At 41.5% G+C, this 12,687-nt stretch overlaps 1 protein-coding gene across 3 annotated transcripts in view; it reads left to right on the top strand.

Annotated features, from left to right (window-relative positions):
* The window catches only part of SH3RF3 (SH3 domain containing ring finger 3), a 615,516-nt gene extending 604,872 nt beyond the window's left edge, over window positions 1–10,644 (top strand). For all 3 annotated transcript variants that reach the window (XM_069094041.1, XM_069094040.1, XM_069094042.1), the window contains one exon: window positions 6,909–10,644. In XM_069094041.1, coding sequence (XP_068950142.1) covers window positions 6,909–7,077 — 169 coding nt within the window. In that variant the 3' untranslated portion in view covers window positions 7,078–10,644. The remainder of the gene's footprint in view (window positions 1–6,908) is intronic.
* The last annotated feature ends 2,043 nt before the right edge of the window (window positions 10,645–12,687 follow it).

Genomic DNA, 12,687 nt, shown 5'->3' on the forward strand with positions numbered 1-12,687 from the left:
TGTGTGTGTGTGTGTGTGTGTGTGTGTGTGTGTGTGTGTGTGTGTGTAAGTTACAGTCTGGGCTTATAGAATCCCCCAGTGCTATACTGAGACCATCTCCAGGAATGTTAACCCTTCACTGACACACCAACATAGATCTACATACAAATGTTTGCAAAGAAGAGACCTTTAACTTGCTATTTGCTATTACACAGAAACCAATTTCCCTTCCCAGAGCAGTGGTCTCTTTCTCCTGACACCCTCGACCTCCTTTCACCCCTGACAACGAAGGTGTTTCCCACACGAGGCAGTATGAATAAGAGGTTTTTTGTTCTCCTAGTTTGGTGTTGTCCACAAAGCTTTCCAGTATTTGATTGAATTTTGTAACTTTCCAAATAATCCCAGGTTTCTGGAGGCTGTGGGGATAATAGATCAATTCCAGCTGTATTTGCCCCAGAAGCCTCCACAGGACAGCTGACTTTGGGAAACTCTGCTATGGAAGTCTCTGATCTTTGCCTCTTGGGCCCACTTGCCTTGCTAGGACTCTTTTAGGAAGTAAGGAACAAAGTTTTTCCTCTTAGAAGCATGCAACACAGACGTTGGAGGGAAGGGGAAGACAGATGCCAAAGTTGCTTCTTCCCACTGCTGGAGATTTGGAAGACTCCGAAGGAGGACCAGCCAGGAATGGACAGCCTCTTGGTTGGCTTTCTGTATCAGACTGATGCAGAAGCTTTACCCAGAATGTCTGTCCTCAGGACAGATGTGTTTTTATCTCAGGAATCTGCTTTTTGGTCTGTGAAGTTTATTCCCCCAGCTTCAAGAAGTTTCTTTTTTTTTTTTTGCAGGGGAGAAGGCAGGGCAATTGGGGTTAAGTGACTTGCACAAAGTCACACAGTTAGTAAGTGTCAAGTGTCTGAGACTGGATTTGAACTCAGGTCCTCCTAACTCGAGGGCCAGTGTTCTATTCACTGGGTCACCTAGCTGCCCCAGAAGATCTTGATTTAGATCTGGAGAAAACTTCAAGGACTAAGCCCCTCACTTTACAGAGAAGAAAACTGAGGCTCATGGAGGTTAGGTCACAAAAATAGTAAATGGCAGTGGCAAAATTGGAACCCAGATCCTCTTGACTTGGATAGCCAATGAACTGCTTCACCTCTCAACAAAGTGATAAAGGAACCATGGAGAGGTGTAATGGATAGGGAGGATGGAAAAGGGAGCAGTTGACAACAGCTTTTCCCTTTTTGGAAGGCCTCTGTAATTTCATTGGCATAGGGGAATTTCCTATGAAAAAATGCCCACTAGCAAAGCAAATTGGCATTTGCTCTGTAATTTTAATTTCTAGAACTGGTAGTTCTTAACTGTTGTGAAACCTACAGATCCCTTCTCAGAATAATGTTTTTTAAAGCATAAAATAAAATACTTAGCATTACAAAGGAAACCTATATTGAAATATTGTTACCAAAATACTTTTTAAAAACAAGTTCACATAATATAGAAATATGTTTAATATGATTGTACACATACAGCCTATATCAGATTGCATACTGTCTTGGGAAGGGGCAAAGGGAGGGAAGGGAAAAATTTAGAACTCGAAATCTTATAAAAGTAAATGTTGAAAACTAAAAGTTAATTAATTTTTAAAACTTCATAGACCCAAAGGTTAAGATCTCCAGTCTTAGAAATATACTTGAATTATTGAAAGGTAAATGATTTACCAAAGGTCACAAAGTCAGTACGTATCAAAGGCTGGACTTGAATTCAGGACTCCCCGACACCAAGGGCAGCTCTATATCAGATATGCCACATTTCCTCTTTTTGACAAGAATATAATTAAGTAATATGTAGGGGAGGAAAAGGATTCTGATACCATGTTGAAATTTCAGGTGCAGGCTCAAAGCCCTGGACCCTTGATGAAGCCAGTCACTAGAACCCTTACATTCCAAATTAATTCATTTGGATTAATTAATTAATTCCAAATTAATCACATGGTATCTCCCCCCCCCATCCCCAAATAAATTCACCAGCAATGACAGCCTAGAGACACCAAGGTCAGGCCTGGAGTTTGGCAATGATTTAGGCAAACATGGTTACAGTCTGATCTTCTCATTCATCACCTCAGAAGCCAGGAGAAGATTCTGCATTCCCATTTCCACTCTGCCTATAATTGGGGTGTCCTTATCCCACAAGCAGAGTGAGAACACAAGGTAACAGTATATGGCAGGCTGTTTCCCCTCCTCAGCTAGCCAAGCACATTTCAACTCCTATTATTTGCCTTTGCACATGGAAAGGGAGTGACAGGCAGATTTACTATCCAAGGTAAAAAAGATGACCAATTGATTTTTGCGGATTTGGAGCACCAGTGTATATGCCAGGACCACTGGGTCTTGAGAAGCAACTATTAATTAGGAGGTTAATGGCAGAGATGCTGAATTCAGTGGAACCCACTTCTAACAGGGCGTGAGGCCCTCTGTGTCCCTTCCCCAGCTGGCACAGAAGAGATGTTCACAGCCGGCCCTGCCTTCCACAAGATGTGGTTGCTCTCTTCCCCCAGCAGCAGCAATCAACTCTGCTGACTCAAGACAATGCTAGAAATTAAGGTCCTCAAGCATGTGCTTAATTGTCAATCTGGAGACATGACGATTTTAAGCAAATACTGGATTATCCCCAAAACATTAACTGAGGTACAGCAGTTGTTTGACTACATCACTTCCCTTCCACCAAAATACAGTTTACAGAATCAGTGGGACATGGGTCAGCTGTCTTCAGGCCAAGGGATTTGCATGGAGGAAGACAGCAATTGATCTTCAAATAATCCACTAGCCAGCTACTAAATCCTCACACCTGCTAAGGCTTCAGACTATATACCAGAGGTGTCCTAGCTTGCCTTATACAGATAACAATGTGGCTACACCTCTTCTAGTTCAGGCATTTCTGTTGGGTTTTTTTTAGCTGTGTCTGACCCTTTATGACCCCATTTGGGTTTTCTTGGCAGAGATACTGGAATGGTTTTCCATTTCCTTCTCAAGCTCATTTTACAGATGAGGCATTAAGGCAAACAGGGTTAAGTGACTTGCCCAGGGTCACATAGCTAGTAAGTATCTGAGGTTGGATTTGAATTCAGGAAGATGAGTCTTCCTGACTCCAGGCCCAGTGCTTTATCCACTGTACCACCTAGCTGCCCAGTGCTTCTAATAGAAATGCCCTAATACTGCTGTTAATTCACTCAGGATTCCCTCTAAAATTCTAGATGGCAAACAGTTTATTACAGTGGCCTTGAATGACTCTAGAAGAGGGAATGAGGCTGACAACTCACTTAAATCCAATTCAGAAACAAATCAAGATATCATCCTGTGATGTCATTGGTCCTCTTTGGAAAATGGAGCACAAATAATAACAATTGACTTAAGTAGGGGCCAGAGTCCAGGAAAGTTAGCTATCAGGGTTTTAGGTTAGTGGGCAAAAGAACCCAGACAGAGGGTACCAGGTAATGGGAGTGAGAATGCAAGAATAGAGCTTGAGCCTAAGTCAACGGGATTGATCGAGGAGTTCTTCCTGTAAAGGGGATCCCAAAAGCCTTAGGGCACTTTTAAGCTGTTGTGACTTGAAAAGTATAAATGCTAAAAAAACAAAAAAACAACAAAACTTACCAAGCATTTGAAAGGCTGATCAATGAAAATTTTAAAATATCAATATGTTTCTTATTAAAATTCAACATAACCTGGTGGTCAAAACACTCTAGTTGATTTTAGAACTTTGTAAAAACTTTTAGATTTTGGAACTTTGTAAAAACCAGCAGACGCTCAGTGACAAAATCCTAGCTTTTATATCATCTAAAGGATGCATACGTGAGAGTTTTGATGTGACCCTCTCCTTTGTTTCATTGCATCCCTTACTTTCTTCAAGTCTCAACTCAAGTACCACTTTCTACATAAAACTATTCTTGACCCTCCCCCCATATTTATTTTTTAATTTGTTCTTTATATACATATAGTCATACAATGAGATCCTTTTTCACATTTGTTTTTTGTAACCCTAGCATTTAACACAGGACCTGGCATACTGCCAACATCAATAAAGACTTGTGGATTAATTGATTGACCTTCTAGATCCCATGAGTCAACTTGGTGTTCTAAAGGTCATATATCTACTGAACTCCAACCTTCTGACTTTCTATTCATTTACTATTCATTTACACCTATCATGGTGAACCATTTCCTTATTTCCCCTCTAGTCTTTTTTTCATCACACTCCAGACCCTAATAAATCAATCGGTAGACATTTATGTCTACTATATGCTAGGCACTAGGGACACAAAAACAGGCAAAAGACATTCCTTGACCTCAAGAAACAAACAATCTAATGGGAGAGACAACAAATGTATACAAAACAAGCTATATACAGGGTAGATAGGAAATAATTAGCAGAGGGAAAGTGCTGGAATTAAGAAGGCTTAGGAAAGGCTTCCTGTAGAAGGTAGAATTTTAGTTGGGATTTAAAAGAAACCAGGGGAGTCAGTAGTTGGACCACAAAAGAGGTTATTTGCTAGGATTTGTTTATAAAAGAGAAGACAATGTACAAATTCAGAAATGATACAACAGGTTGAGGTCATTGGAAGTTAATATAAACAATATATACATATATGTGTATATATACACATATGTATATGTGTGTTATCTATTTGTATGTGTATATATACATATGTGTATGTATATGTGTGTGTATACACACACACACTCTCTCTCTTCCTCTGTCTCTCTCATTCTCACACTAGGTAAACTTTTATAACTAAGCCCTAACTAAAGTTTCTCAGGTCTTCTTTGGTTAATATTGATTCTTTTAAGCCCAAAACATCTTGCCTTTCAAGGCCATTCAGACCAATTGGAAAGATCTTGTGCCTAAAACTTCCATCAGGCCAGTTTGAAGGCTCATATCCCCACCCCACCCCCTCCTTCACCTGGGGCATTAATCTGGTTGATTAAAAGACAAATCTTCATAACTCCACTCATATTACTCAGAAGAGGCAACCTGGAATAAGGGATCCAGCTTTGGGCTTCAATAAACGAGCATTTATTAAATTCTTGTTAAGGACCAGGAAGATCTTAGTTCAACTCTGGCCTCAGACACTTACTAGTGTCTAAGCCTGAGCACGCCACTTAACCCCTATTTGCCTCAGCTCCTCATCTGTAAGATGGGGACACACTGGAGAAGGCAATGGCAGACCACTCCAGTATCTTTGCCAAGAAAACCCCATGGACTTTCCATGGGGTCATGTACAGTCAGACTGAACTGAATGACTGAATGACAACAAATGCTAGGCACGGTGGTATGTCCTGGGAAACAAAATAAAACAAACAAGGTCCTGCCCTCAGAAAGCTTCCATTCTAATGGGGGTAACATCTTCTAGCTAGTTACATACAAAATGTGTACAAAGTAAATGACCCATAATGTGATAGGAAGGAGATGCCTACTAAAGAAGGTTACCTTTGAGCCGAGTCTTCAAGGAAGCCAGGCAAACCAAGAGGCAGAGGGGACGGGAGCATCCCAGACTTTAGGGAGATCCAGCGCAAAGTTACAGAAATGGAAAATGGAGCATGGTGTTTGAAAAACTGCAGGTAGATGGTGCGATGGGTAGTATGCCGGACCTGCAGTCATCTTCCCGAGTTCAAATTTAGCCTTGGACATGTCCTAGCTGAATGACCCTGAGCAAGTCACTTAACCCTATTTGCCTCAGTTTCTTCAGCTGTAAAATGAGGGGCAGAAGGAAATGGCAGACTGCTCCGGTGCCTTTGCCAAGAAAACTCCAAGTGGGGTCACAGAGAGTCGGACGTGACAGAAGCGCCTGAAGAGAAATAGCCTCAGAGTAGTCGCACAGAGTGTGTGCAGGGGAGTAAATTGTCAGAAGGCTGGAAAAATAGGAAGAAGCTGAGTTGTGAAGATTTTTAAATTGCTAACAGACAAGTTTATATTTGGTCCTGGAGGTCATAGGGAGTCACTAGATTCCACTGAACAATGAATGGAATGGTCTACACTTGAAAACTCACATAGGGATTTGTTCTGTGAAGTTTGGAGTCAATCAAAGGGCCGCACTGGAGGACTTAAAGGGCCACATATGGCCTCGAGGCCACAGGTTCCCCACCCCTGATCTAGTCCAACCAAATCACCAATCCTGTCCATAACATCTTTGAAAAACAATCATCTGATCTCCCTTTGAAACCTCCACTGATGGGAAACTTCCTACCTACTGAGGCTTCCCAGTCCATTTTTTGATAGCTTTGCCTTCTTGTAACTTCCATCCATTGGACTTTGTAGGGCAAAGAAAAAGTCTTAATACCTCATCAATATGACAACCATTCAAATATTTTGGAATAGTGACCATGTCCCACCTAAATATTCTCTTCTCCAGACTAATAATCCTCAGATGCATGTTTTTGGGTCTTCTGATCATCCTGGATGCTCTTCAGTTTACCAATGAACCTCTTAAAATGTGTCCTTTGAATTGAATATATTCCTCAGATGTACCTCAGATGTGTTCAGACCAAGGCAGGACCTATCACCCGTCTAGCACTGGATCTCTACTACAAATTAAATTGTTTTTTTAAATGGCCACTAGACCATAGGTTTAGATTTAGAACTTCAAAGGAGCTCAGTGATCATCTAATGTAGCCCTCATTTCACAAATAATGAAACTGAGGCCAAGGGAGGTGAAATAATTTTTCCAAGACCAATAGGTAATAAGTGGCTAAGCCAGGTTTCATAGCCAAGTCTTCTGCTGTGAAATTCATTGCCCCTTCCATTTTAATCGTGGTGCTTTTTCCCCTTTCTTAATAATTCTGACTCTTTGAGCATGTTCTTGTCAATGATGAGCTCCCTGTTGGTGTCTTTTTGTATCCCTACACCCAGATCACCCGTTCTGATGTTTTATTTCCCAGGTATCGTGTTGTGGTCTCCTACCCTCCTCAGAGTGAGGCTGAGATCGAGCTGAAGGAAGGAGACATTGTATTCGTGCACAAGAAGAGAGAGGACGGCTGGTACAAAGGAACGCTGCAGAGGAATGGAAGGACAGGCCTCTTCCCAGGAAGCTTTGTTGAAAGTTTCTGATGAGGACTGGCTGCCTTTCTCCCCCTAGCATCCCCCACCATTCTCCAAACCGAAAGACCTTCCAGAGAAAATGTCCATAGCACAAGAGAAGAAAACAAAGGGAGGCTTCACTGTTCTCCGAAATCACCATCCCTTCCAAAGACACTCCTGGGTCTTTGGGCTCTGAAGGCCTGGGGCTGTGCTGCTGTGTTCCTGTAACCAGGGGGTGGGAAAGGGACCTGGGCTAGACACTAGCTGAGAGAACACAGCTTTGGCTTGTATTCCAACTCCCTTTGTGTAAATTATAGAGAGAAAATATCTTTTAAAGAGAAAATAAGAAGAAGGTTGATTCATTGCTGTAACTTATTTTGTGGGAGCTGCAGTGCTCTTGGTTCCTGCCTATGCAAGATGGATTTGAGAGGTCCAGGAGGGCTGCTAGGAAGCATTGAAAACAAGCCACATTGGTTCGATGCTTCTTTTGGGAGGAAGTGATGCAGGTGGAGAAACATTTAGGGAGAATCCCCATTCTGGCATTGCCCTGGAGGATCCAGTGGGGAATCCACATTGTTAACGTCACCCTTTCTATATACCTCAGTAATCTGCTGCCTAATCATTTCAGCAAGGGTGCTCAGAGAAGGGGAGGTGTTTTTCATCTGGAGGGGGGAAGGGCAAGGGTTGCAGAACTGCCCTGGGCAGGGCCTCCCCAAAGGTAAAGATCCCCCATGTGGCTTTGGGTTGTTTTGGGGGGAGGGGAGGTTGGGGAATCCTTTTCCGTGTGTCTCCTCTCGGTAGTATATGCAGCAATTTTTGATTTTACCCTCCAGTATCACCTTTTTTTCTTATGGCATACCTTTTTATGTAAAAGCTATTAGACTTTATATATTTCTAATAGGTCATACATTTCCTATTTTTTCATACATCTGGTGCTGCCTTTTGGTAAAACTATGAATGACTTGGTTTTGCATAAAAGAGAGAATGTCAGTGGAGAGAGAGAGAAAGAAAGAAAGAGAGAGAGAGAGAGAGAGAGAGAGAAAGAGAGAGACATCAAACATGTAGACGTTTTTATATTTACCACATGAACTTTGGAGCATACCAACAAATCCATGAACGGGAGATCAAAACTTTGGCTGATGTTTCATGGAGCAAGTGAGAGAATCCATTTGGGTGGTAGGGGGAGAGGACTTGAAAAAAGCCAATTTCCTTAAACCCCATGCTCTGTCTAGACAGTGACAATTATTCAAGAATTGGGAGCATTTCCAGGAGAAGGGAACCATTTTAACTGACTTTTACGTGGCAATAAAAAGAACACTGCAGGTCCACACTGGCCCAAGATGGTGGAATTTTCCTCTCATTCCATCAGAGGGAAATGTCAGTGACTGTAATTAGCAATCTCAAAATGTGATTTCTGTTACTGTTAAAAATGTACAGTTCTCAACCATTGTGCAGACTCACAGCTTGGTTAAAATTTCATTGAAAATGAACAATATCATTCTCTAACAGGTGGTGCAGACTTCCATCTACCAGGGACTAAAAGGTGCAATAAAGGCAAGCAAGTAGATTCAATTTTGTGTCACAAACATGGAAAAGGAAATCTAATAGTATTGCTCTGTTGGACTCTGGGGCAGGGGTGGGGGAAGAAATGGAAGAAGAGCAAGATGGCAGAAGGCTTTGATTACATTGGGTCCTAAAACAAGTGGTTTTAAGAGAATAATATCTCTGAAAAAAAAATTGCTTTTCTGTATATCACAGAAGTGCTGATTATAGATCAGACATTTGAGACCACCTGCGTGATCACATCTTGAAGGGGGTCTTGCTCTAAAGAGACTTGTTTACCCAAATGATATGTTTTCATCTATAGAAAGATAAAAATCCTTATGTTCCCCATCCTTAAAAACAAACACTCCAACTTAGGTTGAACTGCATAAATTTGTCCTTAGGAACGTAGGGTTTCCTTGGCTTTCGTGGATGTGACAAACAAATTCCAGACAGTCAGCCTCCCGCCAGACATGGTGCCTTTGAAATACTGAGCTGTTATTTTCAGATCTCATATTTTTGGATGGTTCAGTGGCTATTTATTACTGTTGGGTGGTAACCAACGCCAAAAGGATCCTGTTATTGTCAGGAGGAAAAGGACTTCTTTCCCTCTTTCCAGCTGATAGCAGACTTAAGAAATTTGTTCCTTTAAAAAGAAGGGGGGGGGAGGTGGTCTAAAAATAGAGAGCACTGTCTGTGGAATTGATCAAAACCAGCACATCTCCATCAGAGATGATAAATTAGTTGACTAGCAAGCAAAAACTGCCAAAAAGGCATATGCGTGTATATAAAAATCATATCACTATACAAAATGTATATTGATTGATAGAGACATCTTAATGATAAACACAGGCAACAACTCTCCTCTCTAGTGAAAGCTCAGATAATCAATACTTTCAGATAATTCAAAAACTTTCACCCTTCTCAAATATTCTATGAGGAGAGTGGCTAACAAGTAAAAGAAGAATCTGGTGTGAATTTCATTTTCTCTCTCTGCCCCTGCCCACATGACGCTAAAAAGCAGAAATATGGCCATGAGACTCCACGCCAGAAAGGAAACCTGGTTGATTTACACAATGGATACTCAATTAGCCCCTGAAATAACAATTAAGAGAGTTGGTTATTCTCAGCACCGACAAAAAGGATATTTTATTGGGTGAGAGTTGACAGTTGATGTCTTCATTAAAAAAAAGAGAGAGAGAGGAAAGAGGATAATTTGGTCCCTTGCAGACCTCTTAGTAGTCAGCCTCACCTCCAAGAGTCCCGGACTACAAACTTTAGAAGGCTCTTAATCTCATAGGACCAAAGTCAAAAGCATTTAGGGAAAGAAGAAATATATAACCAGCATCAGTGTTTTGAGCACATTTGTGACAGTCCTAAGTTAATAAAAACAAACCACAAAAACAACAACAAAAAAAAACAGGAGCAAAATGTCACCTTTTTGGGGGGTGGGGGGTGGGGGTTACCTTGCCTTGAAGAATCTGTAATGGTATGTCTTGATGTTTGATATATTGAAACCATACACCTTATTTGCAGCCCCTGTTTCTGGTTTGACCCAATGGTTCGTTTGTTTTAATTGTTGAGTAATTTTTCTTTGTTGTTGCCGTTGTTGGCCAAACTGATGCCATTTGAACAGCAGCACAGTCTGGAATGTATAACCAACCAGCAAATGATGTAAGTGGAGTCCTGGGCTGCCAAGGACATCCTGCACCTCCAGCAGGGATGAGCTGCAGCCTGGGCCCATTGACTAAAGCTAAGGCAAAGAAAGGAAGATTTGCAAAGTAGAGAATGTGCATGCACTTCCTACCTTCAAAGCAAAAAGCATTCTTCTGGCAAACATCAAAGTCATTTTATAAAATGCCAAGTTTGTGCTACTCAGAATGGTCTTGGCTAACAGACTCTGAACAATTCCTTTGTACTTTGCACAGCTCAGAGAACGTTTTTTTGTTATACCCGAGTGTCAGCGTGTGATTTAAGAAACATTGACAGTGATGGTTACAAATGAACTATGATGACTGTGTTCTGAGTCTTTAAATAAAAATGAATATGGAAAAATCTCGAGTCAAGTGGACTTCTTTACTCCAATAACCCTTGAAGAAAATGAGCATGCCACAGGTGTAAGACTTTTTTTTTGGCTCTGCCTTTTACTAACCCTAATGAAATCACTTAACCTACCTGTGCCTGCCATCTGAAAAATGGGTGCATCACCTCCATTTTTTACCTCCAATTTTTAATAATACCCAAAATAATGTCTACAAAGTACTCAGAGAATTGAAAAGTGTCATGTAAACAGAAGCTGAGATGACATTAAGAACATCTATTTAAAGAGGATGGCGGGGCAGGGAGGAGTGCCAGTCACCAGGGCAAATAGAGCATTGTTCTCTCAGAGGAAGGAACTCTATGACAGTCACTACGGACTTGCTTTCACCCTTTTTGCACTTTAATGAAGAAAGGTTTCCTCGGCTTTCCTGCCAACTCTAATTGGCCCCACCATGTGTGTGGGAGAGTTTGCATTTCTGTCAGCAGAAATGTGTTGTGCAGAAGCTTAACAAAGTCATGGAATTAAAACAAGGCGAGCAGGTGATGTCAAACTGCCTCCCTGAGCATTCCCAGAGAGGAGTTACAAAAGTTGAGGGCCTGGCCAAGGACTTGTTTTTAATTCACAGCTTAATGGAAAGAGCACTAGTCTGAGAGTCAGGCGATTTGTGTTCACACAGGTTCCTTCTTCCACTTTTACTACCCAGGTGAGACTTGGGAAGACACTTAATTTCCCTGGACCTCAGTATCCCCATCTGCAAATGAAGGTTTTCAACACTAGATGGTTCCTTCCTACTTGAAGTTCTATGACTCCCTGGAGTGTTCTCTTGTATTTGGTGGAAGGGACAAAGAAAGGATCTGGCTGGGGGGGTGGGGGAGAGGAATGCATGACTCCCTACTTGATAAAAAGTGGGGAAGGAAGAATATATCTTATCCTCGGCTGTGCCATCTCCTTGGGGGAGGCATTGGCAGGACAGGAAGGGATGTCAGAGGGCTTCCCTGCCAAGCTGGACCAAGGCTGTGGCTTCTGATTTGGTAGTGTAAGGCATCAAGATTCCCTGGAACAGTTTGGGAAATTCTGTGCTCCAGTGAGCTCCTCCAGCAAAGTCAAGTCTTTGCAATATTCTGTGTCTTGAAATTCGTGGGAAAAGTGCTATGTTAACATAGCAATAAGTCCAGGCGCTGCCAGAATAGTAAAAGCAAAGCACGCTTTTTGTCTACAGAAACCTAAGGATGACATACACTCCTATCAACATTTGTCTCTGGACAAGATATTCCACATACATCTGCCCTTTCTCCCTCCTTCCTGTCCTCTCCCCGCTTCCAATCAGCTTCGTGTAGCCATGTCGCTGACCTTAGAATTTGAAAATGTTGATTGCTATCCTCAAGGGCAAGTATGATTGAAAGACCAGAGCAGGCTAAGAAGTCCTTCCCCCACAGCTCACAAGCGAAGGTTCACTTGGGTCTTCTTGTCTGTAAGTATTTACTGCATTATTTGTGACTCTTTCTCCCCTTTCTAATATTCTTTCCAAAGAGTTTGTTCCCACCTTCCTCCGGGTAAAAACAAACAAGGGTGGGAAGAAAACACTGTGTGTTCTAGGATTTAGTTATGAGCCTTTGGATTTTATGCTTTCCTGATGCATACAATGGATTAACACGGCTTGCCTTGGCTTCACCTCCTCATTCGCCTTTCCTCCAAAGGAGTAAAGGGAAAAGTCAAACTCAGAATGTGTAAAATTAGGCATATGATTGTATCTCATCTCTGCTCCTTCCTAATGTAGCCCCGTACAAAGCTTACTATTTGTATAAGAATCTATTCAAAACCATAGTTCATGAGCCCCCATCTAATATTTCCCTTATAACAGATTAGTAGAAGAGTTGTTAACTTGAGGTCCATGAATCATGGATAGATTTCAGGGGATCTATAAACTTGCATGGGAAAAAGATTATAGCTTAATTTTCATTAATTTCTAACTGAAATTTAGAATTTTCTTTAACTATTTAAAAACATTATTCTGATAAGGTCCATGGTCATCATAAGATGCCAAAGAGGTCGATTAC

The sequence above is a fragment of the Petaurus breviceps genome, unplaced genomic scaffold (genome assembly GCF_028583685.1).
Source record: "Petaurus breviceps papuanus isolate PSGF00001 unplaced genomic scaffold, PetGlider_PUasm1.0 214, whole genome shotgun sequence".
In the NCBI taxonomy this organism is placed as follows: Eukaryota; Metazoa; Chordata; class Mammalia; order Diprotodontia; family Petauridae; genus Petaurus; species Petaurus breviceps.